Source organism: Pieris rapae, chromosome 5, assembly GCF_905147795.1.
Source record: "Pieris rapae chromosome 5, ilPieRapa1.1, whole genome shotgun sequence".
Taxonomy (NCBI): Eukaryota; Metazoa; Arthropoda; class Insecta; order Lepidoptera; family Pieridae; genus Pieris; species Pieris rapae.
In genome coordinates, this window is record NC_059513.1 from 8,073,068 (window position 1) to 8,096,482 (window position 23,415).

Below are 23,415 nucleotides of genomic sequence, written 5' to 3' on the forward strand. Positions count from 1 at the left end.
TAGTTTTTGTAGTGACATTTGAAAAACAAGATGATCAACTAGTGATTATGATCAGAAGGTATGATTCTTGTTTTACGATTGAATCGTCGTGCCTTAAATCCTAAAATCAATGACATGTATCAGTCTCGTTATGAAATAAAAATGATCAAAGAATTCTGTGCAATCTGATAAAGCTTTAGCACTACTGGATTATTAAATATTATATATATATATATATATATATATATATATATATACAGTAATACCCCGACTTACGCTACCTCGACTTACGCGAATTCGGAGTTACGCGATTTAATTTTCTCGTCTATTCGTTTTTTGTTTGAACGCCGCGCAGTTAAAGTCAAGCGGCGGCGTTTGTTTCTGACTCCCCCCGCCCGCATTATTATTCATTCAGTTTACAACAGGCACAGACGTGTAGTGATGCAAACTGTGTAGGAAAGTGATGATGTTCAAGAGCTTGTGGATTCACACAATGAGGAGGTCACAAATGCGTGAACAAGTCACAATGATGAACAATGATGATTCTTTGGATGCAGTTCAATTGGAAGATCAAATGACAGTTGGAAACTTGACAGAAGCCCTGAGTTCGATTGAAAAAGGGTTAACAATTTTGGAAAGCATAGACTCCAATGAAGAGCGCATTTTTGTTACAAAACATGGAATTAAAAAATTACTAGGATGCTACGAGGAGATATACGGGAGAAGAAAACGACTTTGTAATTACAATTTATGAAACCTTCTACATCAAACTAACTTCGGATTGCGTTTATACACTCTATTAATATAGTTTGTCATATTATCTAGAATGAGATACTAATTATTTCCTAAATTATTGTTTTATTTAGTCTCCAGTCCCAATTAAACATACTTTGTATGTCTTTATATGCAAATTTGTACCCCGACTTACGCGAATTCGACTTACGCGGATAGCGCTCAGCCCCACCTATCGCGTAACTTCGGGGTATTACTGTATATATTAATGTATTACGTCGTAAATACTTGTATCTAACTTAAAGAAGCTCTATTATAAAGTATTAGCCTTTTTTAATTTAAGGCTAATACTTTATAATAGTAGTAGTACTTTATAATATAATTTAACTAAGATACAAACGCTTTAGAAGCCTTCAAAGCAATTTAAAGATCAAAGAATTTTTATATATTTCTAAGGAAAACACCCATCACTCGTTCCTTACAGTTTTTGTTTGTTTACTAAATAACTAAGATAAAGCTGATATTCAGATTCATTCATTATCGTCCTAAATTTAATAAATTTTATTTTTTTAGACCAAGCTATTTCACCAAATAGTCCGTTCACAAATAAGGGGATAGGGGAGGGAGGAGGCTTTAGCATTAACAGTTCTAATTTTGAAAATAAACATATGTAACATATGTACCTAGTCTTCATCTACTATGGAACCAAATAAAGCACAATAGTGAAGAAAATCAGTTGTACAAAGTTGAATGGATTTCGATGATGGTAAGATAGATAGCGTCTTAAGATCTTTTACTACTTATACAAGTAAAGAAAGTTTTGCAATTAACTTTCTTTTATCGCGTAACTTAGGGGTTTTATTAGAAATTGTATAGGTCTTGTCGTTAATAGAAATTATTTAATAATGAAAGTGGGTTTTCGATAAATAAAATCTCAATTGTCACCAAGTGTCATTCGTTCTTACGAATTCAATATATTTCACGCATAATAGTTAATATAAGGCAATTATAGAAACAAAATAAAATTTCATAAATCAAGAAATGTTATATGTATCTAAATATGTATATGACCATAATTATAAAACAAAATAACAAGATTACAATGACTAGGTAAAATAGTTAAGGAAATTATACAAAATTACAATAGGTAATGCTTATTGCGAAAAATCCTTTACCAATAGAATTCTGTAACTCACGTGGTGAAAAAATTACCAGAAATAATCAGAAACCATCAACAAATAAAAACTACTAAGTATATATACAGAATACAATGCATGATTTATATATAATAATATCCGATAAGTATACACTAACAAAGGATCTATTTTCAGTGGTGAAAAGCAACATGAGATATCAGACCACGTCGCCCCTAAGCCGAGTCGGCCCCACAGCTTCCCAGAGGGATGTCGAGCCTAACTTCGTTCGACCCATTGAGAACGTCACAGTTGCCTTGGGAAGAGAGGCAGTGCTCACTTGTTCCGTCTCTGATATTGGCGATTATAAGGTATGATAATGAATTAGAGCAATGAATAAGTTAATTAAATCGAGCTTCTTCTGCCGGGCTTAGAGTAAGAGTTTCTTGTAGTAATTTTAAATACTTGGAATTCAAGAGGCTCTTTTATCTCTGCCTTTTAATAAATTTAAGAAATGTATTAAAGAAAAGCTGTGTAAAAAGGCTTACTATAAAGTTATTGATTATCTAGTTGATAAAAGGGCCTGGGACTAGTGCTGGGCAGGCTGCCTCTAATTAATTTGATATATTTGTTTTAAATATTGTTTTATGATTTGCTTTTTTAAAAGAGTACCGAGAGTTTTTTACGCCGGCCTTTTCTCTCGGCCTACACCCTCTGTCTTTGCCGATGAGTAGGGATGCCTACAAGTTTGAATTGATTGACGTGGAATAAGTGATACCTAGAAGATCTTATGTTCCAAAATAAACGTATTTTATTTTATTTATTTTATTTTAAAGAAACAAAGCTGATATTTTGAATCAATTTTAAAAATAATTAGCAAAAATATTTACGAACAGATAACATAGGACATGATCGAGGGCTTTATATAGGTCAGAGCGATTCGTTCCAATAAATATGTTACCGAATTAAACTTTTAAATTCCGAAAAACTCCAATACAACAGCTCTCGAAAACATTCAACTTACATTACTTCCTCTGAAAAATTGAATCGAACAGAGCCATTTCAAATCTAACTCGAAACAAACTGGATTAGAAAAGCTTCCATTACCAAGTTTATACACCTCTGATGGAGAGAAAACTCGTTAAACTTGAGCCTGTCTATACCATTTATAAATTTGACAGCTCGATTCCTTTAGTAAGGCTAGATGCGTAACCAATTCGATTTCATATTCCAAATGGACATGCATCGGAGGGAACGGCACGTTTCACTATTGTAAAAGCAGATAGCATTATGTCTAGTTGGATGACGGTCATCTGTGTTTTAATTATAGAACTTCACAGGCGTATCAACTGTCAAAAGTAAAATGAATACATATATACATATATGTATATATGTCAAATGGAAACAAATGACTATGCGCCTCCACAGTCTTTAGTTTTTATTTCTACAATGAAATTTGTCTTAAGTACTTGTTGGAATTTCTTAAGCTGAATAACTCATAAAGCGTTCAACTTTAAGGTCACTATAGTTGTAACTTAAGTGCTTTATGCTTAATAACATTTGCTTAAAACTTTGTGAAATATGTTCGTATTCGTAATTTCGCTATGAAATTTTAATTTACTCGCTTTTAGATGTGTGACGTAGCTATGATTTAAGTACATTAAACACGCTCAACTTACGAAGTTTCCGAATCGAATAAGCGATGCAAATTATTTCTTGTAGCACTTAACGTAATCGTGAGGTGTAATTAATTTAATAATGTCCAATCATTTTATGTTTAAAAATTACTTACCGAGTTCGAAAAGAGTTTATGCAGCCTTATTAAAAATAGAGGTGATACGTCTAGTGTGTAATCATATTTTGCTTTATATTGCTAATAAATTGAGTTTAAACTGCTATCAAAATCGGATATTAATAATAACTCGCAATGACAGATAAAGTGAAGCTGTCTGAACCAAAAGCTGACGCAGACAGGATTGGCGGAGGGTAAATTAATGATCTTTCAATACAAAATTCCAAACACTTTATATTCACTCGTTTGTTTTTACTTGAAGCGGTACGTAAATGGCCGCCATTTAGTGCCCTCATGACAAACGAGGCTACGTCTTTTAAGAGTCGATTTATCACGCTAATGATATTTAAGCACTGTTTTAGCGATGATCCCGGTGACTTGCAAGTATCGTCACTCATCGATATTGAAAAGGTCGTATGTATCTTCATTACAAAGGATATAGGCGCCGTATTTGTAACTAAGCTTACGTTCTCACAATACAAAGCAAAAAGAACAGGGTAGATGTGATCTGTCAAAGTAGGATTAGGGAAGATGACAAGCAGTTGCGATTTCTTTTAGGATATTGTATTTTTCCTATTATAAATGGAAAGGAATGTTTTTGCGTCCGTTACGTTACATTTTCTTGGATCTTGCTTTTTAATCTCAATAATTTAAGCTGACACCTCGCCCTTATATATCTCGTTCCATTTCCCATTCAAAATTTCGCTTTTATTACGCCGGATAGATAAAAAATTCATAGATGGTGAGCATTAGTACGTCCATTTTTCACAATTCGTCTTTTATTCACGAGTTATATGTAACGAGATGAAATTGAGATGATAATTATTTGAGAGCTCTAATTTTGGAAACTGTGAAACTGAATTTATTTTACGGTTTCACTAAGGACGTAAGTTTTAAATAACCGCCTCACAGATCAGACAAGAATAATTAAAACTTAAACACTAATATCATGTTTTGAACAATGCAGTTGTAATAATGTAAAGCGACGTAAAACATATTTTGGGCGCATTGCAAACGCTAATTAAATAATACGATAAATCAAATCCTAGGACAATATATATATATATTGTATTTATATGTTTTTGTCTATAAAAAACATTTATCTTTTAAGATCATTATTAAGAATTAATCATTATTCAAGAATTTCGAAACATCTTCCAACATCACGTTTCCATTGTAAACAATAAAGTATAGGTTCAATTAAAAACAAAAATTCGACCTGAATATTTACAATATTCTTTTTATATATATTTATAATATCTTTATAATACAAAGTTTCCAAATCATTGCAAAAAAATACGAATATTTTCAATAGTACGAGGTAAGTCTGGGTATTTAGTAGTTTCACTGATGAATAGCTAAACATATATTATGTCCTAATTATACCGTTTAAATATTAATATCTTAAAATAGGTATCGTATTAAAATATTTGGATTTTAAAATACTGCACAGTGCACACTGACATTTTATTTAATTTACAGCGTTATAATTTCTTAATTAAATGTAAAACCTAATTAGGTCACGTTTTCCCACGATGAATCTAATGTATGTAATATATTTCAGTTTGGTGAAGCAAATATAACATAATCGAAACTATGGATATTTAAGTTTTCTTCATTCACTATTATTTATACTACCTTGTATTTACTAAACTAGCTTTTGACATAACAAATTTCCGAGTATATTGACAAAATTGATAGATACAAAATAAGTCATTATATTATTAGTCCACGGTACATGATAACGCATATGAAACTATTTTATACTAGCATAAAAACAGCTTCTAACTAACCTTCTTATATAAGTGGTTAGATGAAGTAACAACGAAGTATAAAAAAAATTCAATTGCTATCTAGTAAACCTGTTTCTTTGCGTGAAAAAGATGCAATTTTTTTAAGTTTAACCTTACATAGGCATTATATATTATAACATTACTTCAGGGTGACCTTCTCAAATATAATGCGAAGTTATTGGACCTTCTAGCTTTAATCCAATATTTCAGAGGATTTATTACTTTATTAACTTTTCTGGGTAACATGAATTATGTGAGCTTTCCAAACTTTTTCTCCCATTAGACATATTCTTACCTTTGTCAAAGCAATAGTCAAGTATTTAAGTCTCAAGTTTTCCAGCTTTCAATATAAAAGTGTATATTCTCTTATGTAACTAAAGTTCATGTATTCATTACAAGTCAAGATAACACAAGAAACATCACCATGTTTATTCTAAAATCTAAAAATCTAAAAAAATATAATAATTTAAGAAAAACAGTATCAAAACAAAAGTGGAGAAATATTTAATTTCTTATTGTTTAACAGCTACAAATTGCCTTACAAATAAAACAAAAGAACTTCCTTTGACATCAAAGCTTTGATTAATTCATTGCGATACAAACAGGAAATTCTTTTGACTAACTTATGTCACGTCATTAAATTTTTTTTGCCCTTTGAATACATTTGGCGATGTAATACAAATTTTAATTAAAACTCACACAACGAGTGATCGTTATGTTTAAATAAACTAGGTAACACAACAATTAGTAAGCGAATTTTTGATTTATTTCATGGATTCCCTGAAGTATTTGTTGTTTTATACAAAATTCAATAATTATTGTTTATTAAATACAATATACATACATTTATCTATTTGTTTAATAATCTGGTAAATATATATAGTTATATATCACTGGGGTCATCCACTACGCCGCTAATTTCATAATTCTGTTGTAAACAAAATCTAAATTCCTTTTTGATTCTGTAAAAAATCGGAAAGACGTAAAATTATTCCTCGTTAAAACTATTACATTGTTCCCTTCAACAATTATTAAAATTAAAAAAAATTCTATGAATCACTCGAATGGTCTTTCAATTTGAAACATCAGTCGTCCAACCATTAAATCCATTTGCATAATATCGTCGACTTGTTACGTCTTTTTATTTTTCCCTCGTTTGCTTTCTGCAGTATTTCTGAACTGAGTTAACAAACAAAGTAAACACGAATTTTAAATAATCATGTTTTACTAATTATTTTTAGTTAATTTAATGCAATTTAACCTCCATTTCACTATTTGTTTAGGTTACAATACAAGCTACATATTTTGATTTTAAGAGAACGCAACACGCCCTATATTATTGGAATGTAATTATATTTTATTTGTCTTATTTTTCAAATAAAAGTAATTATTCTTCCACTGGAAAAAATAAGCATTTGTTGTTATATTTAATTTCATATTTAATATGCGACATTAATATATAATTTCTAGTGGGATGGTTCACCTAAACTCAACATAATTACGACATTTTTATAATTGTATATGTAGTCTTTACACACTAATTAATTAGGCACACATAACGCATTTGTTAGTAAGACCTTATGTTGTACTAATAAACGCGACATTTATATTAAAACATTTTGAGCCACTAAACAGCAAAACCACTAAGCCGAGATCATTTAGAATTTAGAAATAGGCTTAAACCACTAATCCTGAACTAATGTAGCCGAAAATAGCAGCGACATTGATAAATAGTATTGAGCTACGAAGTTAATGAAAAAGTTTGTATGACATATCAAAGATATTTTCCCTTATAGATATATTAAACAGAAAGATATAAGAAATTTCAAAATTGACTCCACTTAATGTTGGCATTTCCGCGATGTACGACGATGGTAATACATTCAATGAAAAAAGCTCAAACTTGGGTCAACGTTCCGACAAATGTTAATATAAAACTTTAATATCTATTTATTTATTTTATGTTTTAGGACTCGGGGAAATATGTTTATATTTCCCCGTATAATATGTTATAAACGTATTAGTCAATTAAATCTTAACTCGATTTTATTATTTCCCGAGATAAAATATCATATCAAAATAGAAAGTTAAAGTTCTACACTTGACTTAAAATCGATAAGATTATTTCTGAACTATTATATTTTTATAATTTTTTTTTTCAATTGATTAAATTGTGTAATGATATAATTCATAATAATAACACAATTTCTGAAATTTATAATCATTTAAAGGGCTTAAATATTTATTTTAAATATTCGTGTTAGATATCGTTGAGATCCATTCAAATTTCGTAAAATAAAACACTTCATTATGTTTAAGTCATTGCTTTCAAAATGTTACTATTTTCGAATAAATCCTTGAAACCTCTTTTGGTTCGTGATAAAATGCCGCAAGCCTTTCCGAATCTATTTGAATCTCTACAGGCGTAAAAAGTAATATATTTTTGGACAAATTTGCTGGTTTAAAATATTTTTTTAAAAATGGAACTTGGGTGAGATTTGTTCTTTATTCAAAATTTGACAGTTATAGTTTATTTAGTAACTACACCACAAATAAGGTTATATCTAACTGTGAATAATGTTAGTCACACTTTACTTGTAATTCACCACTTTAACCGCGCTTAAACCTGTATTCTTAATTTGAATTTCACAAAGTTTTGTGAACGGAATGTTTTTTCACGAAAAGCACTTTCGACTTTAGTGCAGACGTAGTTTTAACTAAGAAAACGAGCGTGGTTTAGAAATTCGTTATGTTTTTCGTAAAAGTTTAACATTTTGGCACACTCATAAAAGCCTACCTATACATAACATCATTAAAACAATTTACAAAAGAGGGATTCTGATTAAAATGCTCGAACTACCTGCAGCTGAGTTTTATCATCGCACAATATATATGTAGACATGTATAGGCAGAATACAAAATACCATCGGTATCACCTTTACGTCCGTGGTGGTGGCAATTTCTGCCGCGCACCATCGCTATGTGGAACCAGCTGCCCACTGAAGTATTTCCGAACCAACTTAAGGTCCTTCAATAAAAGAGCGTACCAATTCTTAAAAGGCCTGAAGCGTGCTTGCAAGCGTTCTAGCAGTGCGAGTGTCCATGGGCGGTGCAACATCAGGTGTTCGTCCTGCTCATTTGCCTCCTGTAAAGTGTAACATATAAAAAATAGCATAACATAGCATTTAATTAAAAAGCATTATTTTCCTATACCAGAGTGATATTAATATTGTATCCTATATTATTACTTACAAAGCATCCTGTTGACCCCGGAACCGTATACTAAGTATTTATATTATTATTGTAAATGTAAATGTAGCAGAGTATCAAGCTGATCGCAACTAAAAAAAGACATGCGAGCATAAAATGGTTACATCTTCATTCGAAGTTCTAATTTTGTAAAAAGTTTTCTCAACACCTGTTCTATATTCTAATTAATTTATAGGTAGCGTGGATACGAGCCGAGGATCAGACAATACTGACCCTTCATACACGCTTAGTAACGCACAGTTCGCGATATGCCGTCACCAATGACTCTCCCTCGTCCTGGCAGCTGCACATACGACCTTTGAAAATTGAAGACCGTGGCTGCTACATGTGCCAAATTAATACAAGCACTATGAAGAAGCAGATTGGGTGTGTCGATGTTCTAGGTGAGTGTATTTTGAAATTCGAACAGAATAATATTCCTCGCCATTTTCATCGCCTTTGTGACTTAGTTACAAGTTGTAAAGCTGAAACTTGGATGCCCCATATACAATATACTTTTAACATGAATGACATATTCATTATACAATTTAATTAAATTACAATAGGAAAATTTTGCAATAAATAAATCATTTTATATTTTTGGAAATTATCATTTGCAATTTATCATTATATTTAATTTTATCGTGCCTATTTCAAACGTTTTTTCAATAAACTAATTAAGAGACTGCACAACACAGATAAAATGTAGTTTAAGTTCAATATTGTATTGTACTCAAACTCGGATTGGATGAAATAACGATAACCTATAAAATTATTCAGGTTATTGTCAACTGCCTAAAATACAGCAAAAAACGGTCTTATCTAAGTGAATTGTATGAATTGTAATCATTTATTCAGATAACAAGTAGACAATAACTCCGCAAGCTCCAAAAACTTCGAAACTCAAAATGTTTTTCGGGGTATTCTCGGCTAGATAAGCAATTTTTATACGATTTGTGTGTTTATTTAAAATTATATTTGCTTAATACGACTGACCCACTAACGAGTGTAGAAACCCAACTGTATAAAATTAATAAACAACAAAGGTTTTAAAGACGTTTCTAAATTTCCTTTATCAATATCCTTGTTTAATTATACAATTATGTAGTATCACTACCATCCTAGTGAATATTTAAAAACATTATGTATGATTACTAAATGGACTGTAAAATAATTTTTGTAAAAACAAATACAGAAATCGTAGATTTTAATAAGTAATGCCAGTAACTGTACGGCCCTGATAAGAATGAAATGTTTTCTGTCTAAAATAGATTCTTGGTGTTTTTTTATAGTCGTCGTTATATCTTTGGTAGTCGTTGCACACCAAAAAGATGTAGATTCATTTTCATTATAAAATTACAATGCCTTGTGAGTGTTAAGAAGAACTGTGAGTTCCGACAATAATACTAAGTCAAACACAATGTAAGCGTGTAACTCTTCGTGACGTTTAATTAGTTTTAAATTAGATTTCGTTTAATTTGTATTAGTCTAACCCAGTTAAATAATTACACATGAATGGCATCATGGCCTATGCGTTATAATAAAACTTCCTTTTTTACTTACGTTCAATAACATGATATAATACTTATTTTCTGTGTAAAACTCTATAAATGACCCAATTGTGTGATTACCAATTAATGTCTATTTTGCAAAAATGTAATATAAAGATGTAAAAAATTAACTACAAATAAAAGATGATATTTGGTTATGATAATTAACAATAATTGGTTCCTATAGACCTATAAATTTGTAGAATAAAAATATATATTATGCATTAAGAATCTACTTATAATGGAGGCTTGTGATAAGGAAAGAATCAGTAGCACTAGATCGTAAACCATTAAAAAGCTGGTCACAGAAGTGCTAGTAGAATAATAAAAGCATATACAATTTTAATACCCAAATTGGTTTCCGCATAAAACCTCTAACTAAAAACTATTATCACGAGCGCAATATTAATTTTCCAATAGAGTTCTAACGCTGCCTTTACGCGAGATCAAAGGGGGGTTTAACCTATTTCAGACTATAAATCGATTTTACCCGAATATTGCCATTGAATATATCTGCAGCAAGAACGGGGGAATTTTACTCAAATAACCTCTGAAACAAATGACTGTTCCCGTTCGATCACTTCGTTAATCGGGTCGTATAAATTAGCAATTTGTCGTTAGTCCCTACTTCGATGGATAATATATGGCCTACATAGGCAACGACAAATTCCTTTTGCAAAAATATTTTTTTTAGTTATTATATATAGATAAATGCATTAATTTAAGCAAACGATCCGTTTGCTTAGGTTCTCTGTATTTCTATCTCTCGAAATTTTACTCCAAGTCTTGAAGTTGCTCGACCAGCCTCCAAGGATATTACCTGGAAGAAGCCGCCTATTTCTTTATTATTTATGTATTCAAATTGAAAAGAAAGTAAATATCTCTTATAATTCCTCTAAAAATTTAATAATATTTAACATCCGTTTCAAAGGCGATTTATTTACATTGTCAATTACTTAAATAATCCTTATCTCTTAACAAAATAAATGTAAAATTAGAACAACAGCTGTCTTGACGTTACAGCAATTTCATATTTCTGTGGAAAACTTCGTTAGCTTTGTTCGATCAAAGATAAAGTTTAGAGAAGTACAATTTATCTTCCTCAATAAACGCGTATTTCGAAGTCTCCAGACTTTTCTACCGTTTCAATTTACTATATTTTTACTAATATTATAAAGAGGTAAAGTTTATTGGGATTAAGGTTATTTGTGAGTATATTTACCCGAAAAATTAAAAGTCTTCGTGATACTCGGAATAGCAAGGATCGTGAATTCTTACAAATGTTACCTCAACGTTGAGTGATATATGATTGGGTTCAAGAGAAAAGTTGTAGAGCTTGATAATGCCTACAAAAAATTCAGCGACAGTACATGTCTAACTTTTATAATTTATTAGTTTTGCTGGGTCAGCTAGTAATTTATGAAAATTCCCTCTATCGTAGTCTATAAACGGTAGGAAAGAACTACGATTTATTATATTTATGATATATTATTACTTAACGATAACTATTTTGCTGCTTTAAATAATATTTTTCGAATTATATAATATACTAGCGGATCCGACAGACGTTGTCCTGTCTACACGTCTTTAATTTCAAAATTTCAATTTTTAATAAGCCATTTTGATGAAAATTATTATTCAAATGTTATGACAATATCTAACGATCCAGCACATGGTCACACACGATATAACACAATGATAACAAAACTTTTTTTAAATTTCGGGACAGACTAAAATTAAAATTCGAATATTATTTAAAATTTGACACTGCGATGGTAGCGCCGTCTGTCGGATCCAATGTAAAACATTCCAAAATCAACAACAACTAATAAATTGAAAATTAATTAAAAAAACATTGTCCAGCGGACAAAATTGTGAATCTAAACCATTCCCAGATCCCCTCGAACACACACAAAAAATTTCGTCTAAATCGGTCCAGTCGTTTTGGAGGAGTTCAGTCACATACACACGCACACAAGAAATATATATATTAAGACTAGCAGACTCGGCCAAGCGCTGCTGTGGCTAGGGTTTTTGTTATATTACATAGTAGTAAACTATTCAATGGAAACGGTAGGAGAACTTATGTGAAACGCCATCTGTTAGAATTGAATAAAATAATAAACAAATATATGCAATAAAATAATATTGCGGGTATAAATTGAGATGTATGCTATCCTATCTTCTAAGATAGATCAAATTGTGCAAATTTGATTGATATCGGTTCAGTAGTTTATTAGTCCATCGCGGACAAACATCGTGACAGGAGATTTATATACAAAAAAATAATAGTAGCAGTTAGTAGTACACCTAGCGTCATCTAGTGAGTTATGTAAGTGACAAGCATTAGTTAAGTCTTTTTCAATAAACACAGTTCGTTTGAAGTCAAATAACAGACGCCCGTTGTTTCATTAATTTTCAAAACACAATATTACATAATACATACACATGTTTATATCATTTGTGTATAAAGGCGTAGGTACGCTAACAATTTTCCCTCCTGTAAACATAACGAATAAAATCGTAAAAACCTCCCCGGCATAACAATCCCATGATATATAAATTACTTCGTTCACGTCGAGTTCCATTGTTTTTTATAATGCCCACAGTTGGAATGAAAATAACCGAAAGCTACCGAAGTATTCAGCTGTAAAATACGAGGGAATTTCTTCTAAAGATTTATTATCTGGTAATATCGTATTGAATTTGTCGATATTTAGAGATTTACGAGCAGGTGTCTAAGTAGGCTTGCGTAAATATATCGTTCTCGCTTATTACAAACACTGTTTAATACATTTGTATCTGTCGAGTTAGGTTTTGAATGTTAAAATAATTTTATCGGTCATTGGAAACGTTTCTTACCAGATATCCTTTTTAATTCATTTTATTATAAAATGTCATAAAAAAACTGTACCAGTCAGCCAAACTGCTGCACCTGAAAGAAAACTTGATCCAGTCAAATATTGTTTAATATTATAATTACTATCCGCCATAGAATAGTCTGCGTTAAATTCTTAGTACTAGAAAATCAAGCAATTTTATTAAAAAATCCAACTTGCTTGCAACTTGCTTGCAGCTTGCAACTTGCAGGATCACAATTTATTTTTAATAACTTAAAAGGCTTTTCTAGGCTACATAATTCTATTATGAACCATTTATCTTATTTTTTTATTTATACATAATTAAGGTCATTGGTACGTTAATTAATTCATAAAAAAATCATTTAATTATAATTAATATTAAACTTTATGAAAATTATGTAAAGCTATAAATCATATAAATATTCTATATATTATGTCATGCCCTTTTCCTGAAGGTGTAGGCAGAGAGTTTTCGGTTTACCACTTGCAACGATCCTAGCATACCTACATATCTCGCTTCATGCATTTCACTATGCACACTACAAATAAAACAAACAAGTCGGCTTTGCGTGAATTTATATAAAAAAATCTTTTATCATATCCACCATAAGTCATCTATTTTTAAATTTAGTTTCGTCTATATTGAACATAGGAGTATATTATATGAAATGGTAGAATAGGGATCATAATTATATTTCTTTCATAAAGAAACATTTCATGGAAATTACTTTTTTTATATCATATTTTATCCTTTCCATACAATAAAATCGTATAAGTTGTAAGAATATTTTTGGTAAACTCTATGACCTTAAGACAAAGTGACAATACCTTAAACTATAAGATTTACGTCTGTAATGCCTGAGTTACACGAGGCTAGTTTTTCAATCTAGGATAGCAAGCTAGTGTCAGTAAGCTAGCAAGCTAGTACTTTTGGCTTCATGTAGACAATATGTATAGGATAGTTTGTAATAGGATGGAGTTCTATTTTTAGGAAAGTACACACTGATTATACTATCCTGGCTTGTGTAGCTTCATGTGGCCGGTGAAGCTAGTTTTTAGTTGGCTAGGAAGCAGGAACCACGCGTTCTGTTTATCTAAACTAAGTATGGATATTCATTAAAAGTTTGTACAACTGTATCGTGACCATGAATATCTGTGGAACCCTTGAAAGTTATAAAGACAAATCAAAACATGATTCAGAACTACAAAAAAATTGTGGCAAATCAAAGATAGTGATAGACAGACAGTTTTGTAACTCTCCTTCCAGTTCGTCTAGTGCGAATTAGCACTGTTTTCGAAGTAACTCTTTCAGTGTTTTTTCGCATGCAGCTCATTTTAGACGTGTGGTCAATCTTAAAATAATTCTAGCCTCATGTAAACAGAACTAGCATGTTCCAAGTCAGGTCAGCAAGCCAGGACAATACTAGATTGCTATCCTAGTTTGGAAAACTAGCCTTGTGTAACGCGGGCATAACAAAAATAAAAAGCTGATTATCGAGAAAGAAAAAGTTTCGCCTCGTGTGTAAGTTTATTGAAAAGATATAGACTGGAAGTTCGCTTCATAAACCACAAAAGCCTATTCGCCTAGAAAAATGTCGGCGTAAAGCGTTAAGGCTGTTATAGAGCCTTTCCCGAAAATTGATTTTAATAAAAGTTCAAAGTAATTTCTAAGCTCAACGATCACAACTCGTAACTAACGATCCAATTCAATATTTTTACCTTTTTCGTATATAAAAGTCTTGTAGTAAAAGTTTTTGCTTTGAATCGAGTATTTTTATAGCTCTTGATATTAAATTATGTATTTTGAATTTTCTGTGTATTTTCGGTACCTACTACATAAAGTGACTTAACATAAATTTAACAAAAAATGTCTACGTCTCTAATTTCTACCTAAAGTTCAAAATTAAGTTAAAGCCTTTAATTAAACGATTGATTGGCTTCCTTTTTGGTATCACTTAATTAGCAATTTGGAATTGGTAGGATATCGTTAATGTTTTCTGTAAAAACAATAGTTTAAAAATTGACATCTTAATATAATGAAATGTTTAATTGCAAATATTTGTTTATTATTTGATATAATTATAACAGATGGCGCTGTGATAAAAGTACCAACGTTTAACATAAGTTCTCCTACCGTTTCCCTTGAATAGTTTACTAATATGTATTATAACAAATACCTTAGCCACAGCAATGCTTGGTCGAGTCTGCTAGTAGGTATATATATTACGTCCGACACAGAAAATTTTTGTACCATCAATTACACATGGGACATACAAATATTATCATAATTATAGAAACTTAATACTAAATATATTTAACAGGTTTCTCTATGGTTTTGTATTCAAATAAATATTTTTACAGTACCTCCAAACATCGTAGATGAAGGCACAAGCGGTGACCTGGTGGCACGAGAAGGTACGGATGTGAGCATCTCTTGTAAGGCCGAGGGCAGACCTCTTCCACGGATACTATGGAGGAGAGAAGATGGTACAAATATAATGTTGAGAAACGAAGCTGGAGAGTTACACAAAGGTATTGTAAAAATAAAAGGTTAAATATTAATATTACATTGGCGCTACAACCTTACGCAAAAACTGAGTCCACAAACCAATTGGCGTTACAACCGTTATGTACTCTTTACATTCTTTAAAAATAATACATACATTTTGGTTATATGACTAGCAGTTTCTTCACGATGTTTCTTTCGCTGATAGACAGAAAAATCAATAAGTCCACAGCTAGTGCTCGAACCTTCACCCTCAACCTTAAAAGTCGCCTGCTTAACTCTAATTCCATCAAAGTTCAAAAGGTTTTCATTACTGCGAAAACTCAAATCAAAATAAGCTACAATTATATTTATCAAAACGATCGAGGCAACCAATATCAAAGAAAATCTAATAAATTTAAATAATAAAAGCACTTAGTCTGAAAGATATACTGATAAGCGAAGCGAAACAATTATCGGATGTTTCTCGTATAATTGCCTTTCTGAGTTTGATTTACTACGGTAATTGATTTTCCTTTAGCAAAGAACTTAATACAAACGTGTACCTGATACCTGAACATGTGATATTATTATTTGAACGCAAACATTGATATTCATTACATTAATGTAGGTTTCATAACTTCCAATTAAGGTATGGGACGGATATTATCTGTGTACAGACTTTCTAATTCATATATTTTCGTAAGACTTTTTTTTTATAAATATTTTCTAGATAATTCCCCGACTATGTAGTCGTCGGAGGTTAAATAGCTTACATAAATGGTATTGGTAACTCGGATGATAAAACACTACTACCTATTTCTTTTTGTATGACCTGATGATTAATTAAGACCTTTGACTTTAAGGCCTTTTTAAACGAATTATTTTCCATTGGCCATTATTTAAACGATTTGTGGGGGTGAAACAGGAAGAGAGAGGCGATCGGCGACTGACGATCTAATAAACTAAACGCCTGATCTGCTAATATTATGTAACATCTACTGCGTGCGTTCTTATATATGTTAATATCATAATAAGGACACACACATATTTGTATTATTTACTTATATACTGAAAAGTCTTGCAAATATAAAATATAGAATGTATATTCTCCCTACACATAGTTACAACGACCAAATAATACGCTTATACTAATATTGAGAGAATCGCTTATATAAGATGGAAACGCACAAGAACCAATTAATTCGTAACGATACCTTACCAATTCTTATTTTCGGGCACCAATTTTCATATTTGAAACTTAAAGTAAATATTGGATCATGCCTGCGATCTCGTCGATATACTTGCGATATATTGCTTTATATTAAGTTTTGCGACGACTGTCAGTGCAGTGTTGTGGCCAAATCGCAATCTGTTGATTGTGATGCAGAAGTCACGGTTAGCTATATCCAACTCATAATACCAACGTCTTCCCGGTAAATTCTTATGGATACTTCCCTACCATTTCTTTTACATATTTGATCCTCTTTACAAAAGTTTATTCATGTATTTTCGAAAATTTTATTTACATTGTAATAACATGACACAATCTGTTCTTAAATTAATAATATGATTTGTCTTAAAAATTATACTATTATGCTCTATTTATAAGACAAGATTTAAAAAATTACAATTATTTACAGAAGTAATCATTTTTTATAGCTTAGCTTAGCTTAGCAGTTTTAGAAAACTGCACACACCTTTGCTACCAAAATGGAGTACTGTTTATCTAGAACAAAGCTTAGTTCTTTTTTTGGGATCGTATGCCGCACTACATACATTGTCATATAATCATTACCTTTACTGCAATCAGTGTTTATTGCATAACACTTGTTTTCTTGAATGCTAGTGAGGCTGAACTCGATGATAGCTAATAAATATAGACAATCAAAAATATGCTAATATCAAATGAAGAACAGGCCATCTAAAAAAACAAAATAAAATAAGGTATTCTATTTTATTCTATAGGGAATTGAAAAAAAAGATAAACTTACGATAAATGGTACCAGAACAAAAGTTGAATATTAAAATGTTCGCTGAAACTAAAGTAATTTATTTTAAAATGATTTAAAGTTGTAAATAAAAACTAATGATTGTAAGACCTTTGGTTTGTTAGTGTATACCATATCGCGTGGTTTTATGGGGCTTACAAAACGTATGAACGCTACCAAAGCTTAGCCACATAATATTATAAAATTTAAGGAATGTCATAGTTAAGAAGCAAATAATTAATATATATTAATTACTTGTTGTATTATTATATATAGAAGTAATTTTATTACGTACCGCCTCAGTTAACAAAAATACTGTGTGATGTAATATTCTGTTATTTATTATTTTCATTGCGACATGAACGTGAAATAACAAAACATCAAATAGTTCCTTTGTCTTACCTACCTAATAGAACTAATATTATTAAAGTTACGACCTTAAGAGTATTAAAAAATGTAGATTATAATCGCACTAATTCAGATTTAGAACTGTGGGGCTTGCCTAAAATGGTTTTATAAATATAGGTGTCACTTTAGAAAGATGAATAATTTTTTATCATACATATAATATCATTGATTGATTAATCAAATAATTTATTGAATTTTTTTGTAGTATGAAAATATGTAGGAACCTTGCATAACCGACTGCTTATATTTGGACATATATATATACAAAAAAACAAAATGTGTTTCAATCAATTTGAAACAGATTTGATTTTCTTTGTTTGTAGACTTTTAGCTTTGGTAGATTCCTATCCTATTATCCGTTTATTGCAAAGCCATAATATAGCGCTGTATCGTTTGTAAAATAATTGATTGATAAAGAAAAGAAAATGCAAAATTCACTCAACATAAGGGTCTTATAAGCTGAGTTCTCCACCCTAAGGAAGTATTTTCCAATACGACGTGCATTTTTCCTGTTCCTATTCTATGTTCTGACAGAGATTTCTTTACGTTCTTTGTTATAGTTGACATGTACACTGGGCCATCACTGAATCTCACGAAGGTCGATCGAAGACAAATGGGCGCCTATCTCTGCATAGCCTCAAACGACGTTCCACCATCCGTTAGCAAGAGGATCATGCTAAGTGTGAATTGTAAGTAACAGTTTAATTGTACAATATGGGACTGTGCATTTTTTGACGTCCATCGTAAACGTTTATTATACGAGTATACCATCACCAATGTCTCTCACCACAAAATCTCACCAAATTAATAGTAATGACATAATCCCTACTTCCTGTTCCTTAGAAGATATTAGTGTCAACATATTGTCGCAATTTAATCATAATGTACACGTTATGGCTTACCGCAATGGCTATTAAACATAATGGTCAGATAGAGACATCAATTATTAAAATACTTACATAAATGGCATCTGAAATGGGCCATTTTAGCAAGATAAACTGATTTAATACAAGCTAAGTTCATTTGTTAAAGTTTATGAATATTGTCTTTGGAGTTCTATTACCAATGCCATAAAGTATGTCTGTCTACAAACGATGGTATTCATTGTACTGCTAGGAAACTATCTCGGCTTCGCACTACCAGACATTTATTTCTAAATTTTTAATATGTATATAAAACATATAAATTTGCAGAGCTGGATCGTCTGGCTCGGGGCAAAAAAGGAGTGGAGGCCTGGCCGCAAATTATATTTTTAAATAAATGAACAATTTTTTTCAGTTGAGTTTTATAAATTAATAATTTATTGTTAAAACCAAAAAGAGCAAACACATAAAAATTTATCAAAATAAAAGTTTTTTTCTTGTGATTACTAGTCGGAATTTAAAATGTTTTTCTTTTTCTAAGTCTCCTCTGTGCCCTCCACTAAATTCGGCCCTGTAAATATGGCATGTGTTACTCAGGATGTAATATTCTTATACTTTAAGAATTGTTGAAGTCGGTTCAGAAGTTATACAATTCAATTTCAAAGATTCTTTATTATATTGCACAACAATTAATAGTACTACATGTCCAGTGTATATTAATTAAATATAATCAAAATAAATTATTGACCTATCAGAAAAACGTAATATTTTTTTTTATGTTATAATATTAGTAAAGAGAGTATAGATGTCGAATTATTACTTGTCTAACTTATATATTGGCAACATGTAAGCTCCTTACACGCCATTTATTTACTTAAACGTTTTCGTTTTATTGCTGAAAAATCTTGTTCTAAATATTAAAAAAATACCATGTTCTTCTAAATAACACCTAAATGCTTAATATATATTTGTGCATACTACTAATGCACCTTTTAACTCTACATTTATTTAAGTATTTATATTTCTTATAGTTAGTCCATCAATTTTGACATCGACGAAGGTGATGGGAGTTCCTACGGGTTCACAAGCCACTTTAGAATGTATCGTAGAAGCATATCCACACCCAATAAACTTTTGGCTAAGGAGTGGTGATAAAACAATGATTCTGGCCAGGTAAGTAAGTTAGGTTAAGTTTGATTTAATACACTTAGAAATTAAAACCAATTAAAATAATTGTTGAACAATTACAAAGTTATAATGATAAAAGGGGACGAGAGTGCCTTCCTTTTAAGGGTCTCTCGGGGACACTCGTGATACGCCAGGTTGAAGCCGTGAAAGTTTCAATCAATAATTTTTAGAATATAACATACAAATAAATAAATCAGTAGCGCTACAACCTCTTTAGGTCTTGGCCTCAGATTTCTGAATCTGTTTCATGATCATTTTTAAATCTAATAGGCAAGTAGGTGATCAACTACCTACTTACCTATTAGACACACGTCGTCGACTTTTTGGGTCTAAGACATATCTGTTTCCTCACGATGTTTTCCTTCATCGTTCGAGCAAATGTTAAACTATAATTAAAAAAAAAATATACGTTTGTATTTGTATAACATACAAATTAAAAAAACATTTGAATTGCTTATTAATAGAGCGACATGCAGATAATAAACCATTTACAAAAAGCTCTGCGGAAAGCTCCAGAATCAAATTCGTCCGGTTCCGACCGACCATTAAGAATGCGATAGCGTTACATGCTGGATTTTATTTTACACTTTGGAAACTTGTCGGAGCTGAATTTTCCGGCACTTTACTGTGAAATACAAGTGGAGATTGACAGCCGTTCTGTGCGCTATTTGCTGAACGTACTAAATCTACAATCAGAGCTAACGATAAGTCACAGAAAATCTCTTTTCCTATCGGTTACTGAGCATTTTCGTTTGGAAATACTTTTTCAATGTTTCTAAAGCATTATTGGAATATTGGCTAGGTTCATGACAACAAATTCTTAGGTCGTCCATTCAAATTGTGCCTGTAACAATGCGCTCATTAAACATCTTATACGTTGATGGAGAAAGTTGGTTTTCTTAGAGCCAAAATTATACAGCGTCTGTTAGGCATAGAAAGGCTGATCGCCCACTTCAGCCGTATTAATAAAAGAAACAAGAAATGTTTAGAGAAGTTAAAGACCAAGACTAAAAGTTGCAATTGTTTTTTTTTTTATATTGAACAAATACTACTCATTATTACTTTGTTTACAGTAACAAACATGAAATCACAGAAGTAAGGACCTCCCCATATCAAGTTAAGGTCACCCTTACAATATCGGAATTTTCTATGGAAGATACTGGGACCTATACATGTGTGTCGAGTAATAATTTCGGCAAAGCAGAAGGAACTTTGAGGTTGTATGGTAAGTATAAATTATATAACCTATTAAAAATATTTAATACATAAAAGAAGTTTGTCAATCTAATTTTTAGTTCTAGATTGCTTTAACACATTTTCTAGAAATATGCCTAATATGAATAATGCCTATTAAGGCATATCTTAAAATAAAAAAAAATCACGTTCGCAGAAACCATAACGAAAACGAGGTTCTCTGAGTAACCTTATTATTTTATTCTAGAAATAAAAATCACTACCACAACGACAACTACAACAACAACAACAACTACGACGACGACAACGACAACGCCGCCGCCCACCACAACAGAACTTACTACACAGCCACGTAAGTTATAAGTTGTTATAGGTCTTAGTACGTTATTTGGTATAAGGTACCTTTGTCTTTTAAAAATGAAGTTGTCTCTTCATTCCGGAATAATTTTTCTATTTGAGAATTTTATATATATATATATATTTTTTTTTTTAAATGACACCTAGCGGTTTTAAATCTCGTTGAAGTTGCTAGGTTTAGTTTTGCTTACTCTATGCAGATGTCGATCTTATATGTCTAACGAACATGGAACATAATGTAACTATTCTGTGTTTCTGACGTGAGTTTAATACGGACGGCAATGCCAGTCATAGCCAGTAATAGAGTTATCTTTGTATGTGCGAACTCATGTTAAATTTACCTTGCGGAGCTAATATTTAAATTTCGTATGTACGAGGAGAAAATTTAGTATTATCGGGTAAAACAAAAAATAAAAAACCAATAATCCGGTCATTTTATTATTTTGTTTCAGATTACATAGTAGCGTTGCAGCCCGCTGAGCAAAAATTCTATACACCAGACGTAACCACTTTTGGTAAGAACTTAATAGTAACCAATAATTATTCTAAAATTAAAAAAAAAACTTTATTAAAGTTGTCATCCCGCAAAGTAATAACATTGAAGTAGTATTAATATTATAATAAAAATTAATATTTCCTTGATACAGAGATGTGAAATTAAATGCCGATTTAAGAATAGGAGTTTCCTTATGTTTGCATAAGTTACATTACTATTTCGACGTCAATCCTAAAATCTACCGATAATGAGCTCATAGTATTTTACTCTTTAATGTACTTTAGAAGTCTAGAAGAATCAATTAACTATAAATATAAAAAATCCACAGATACAATGCAAAATGTCATAGAGCAATCCGTCCTCGACAACAACTGGTTGCCGACTGTGGAGTCAAGCGCGCGCTCACTTCGAACATCAACAACAATTTTATTACTACCCACATTATTTCACTTTCTATATAGACTACAAACATATTTAATTTTAGAAAATAAATACGATATCCAATATTCAAGGTGATAAGTTAAGTGATATAGTGTTTACAATAAAAAAAAATTTAATTTTGTTGTGTTAGTTCAGATTAAGTTTAAGCTTAGTATATTTTGTACATAATTTATGGTTAATTTAAATTAAAAAAAACAAAATTATAATTTCCTTTTAAGTGAATAATACCGTTACTTACAGATGTACTCAATCATCATTTATCTCGAAAATTCATTTATCTAAAATCAACAAGTCAAAATTTAATGACTGATTACTTAATGAGGGGGATTTGGTCCTGCATTGGAAAACATCTATTAACCTTTAATTGGATTTAAGACGTAATAGTTAACTATTAATGAACGGTTCAGTACAGCTGTAAGTTGAAACTGACGTTTTATTTTGGCGGCAGTAATTTAAAAATAATATAATACATTTTTTTATAATATTACTTACCCAATAATAGTACGAAACTGTAATATGTACAAAAACGTTTAATATTAAAGAAGCATATCAATAACAATACATTGTACATAGATAGCTATACAACAATAATAAAATTAAGAATACCTCCTTTTTTTATTATACAGTGAAGTCTCAATAATTTTGATTGCTATCTTCGTACTCCAGAAAGTTCCATGAGCCGTAGATCGTTGCAGAAGTAAGCAGAGATATTAAATTATTATCTGTCTCCTAACATTTTTGGAAAAGAAGATCATAAGGTTACATGAAACTAAAGACTACGTAAATTATTGTTAAAAAGTGGCACTACAATGTCTAGGTCTTGAATTTCTAAATCTGTTTCATGATCACTTTTTTTCTTAATTCGCAAGTAGGTGATTAAAGGGTATATAAAGTTTATTTCAC

General features: G+C 30.9%; 1 protein-coding gene across 1 annotated transcript in view; it reads left to right on the forward strand.

The window, feature by feature from the left end:
* The window catches only part of LOC111004461 (lachesin), a 62,677-nt gene extending 40,077 nt beyond the window's left edge, over positions 1-22,600 (forward strand). Inside the window, exons 3-11 of the mRNA XM_022275496.2 lie at positions 2,043-2,215; positions 8,875-9,082; positions 15,451-15,621; positions 18,534-18,662; positions 19,868-20,009; positions 21,098-21,249; positions 21,466-21,570; positions 22,028-22,090; positions 22,400-22,600. Of these exons, the coding sequence (XP_022131188.2) occupies positions 2,043-2,215; positions 8,875-9,082; positions 15,451-15,621; positions 18,534-18,662; positions 19,868-20,009; positions 21,098-21,249; positions 21,466-21,570; positions 22,028-22,090; positions 22,400-22,587 (1,331 nt within the window). The 3' untranslated portion in view covers positions 22,588-22,600. The remainder of the gene's footprint in view (positions 1-2,042; positions 2,216-8,874; positions 9,083-15,450; positions 15,622-18,533; positions 18,663-19,867; positions 20,010-21,097; positions 21,250-21,465; positions 21,571-22,027; positions 22,091-22,399) is intronic.
* Positions 22,601-23,415: the final 815 nt, after the last annotated feature.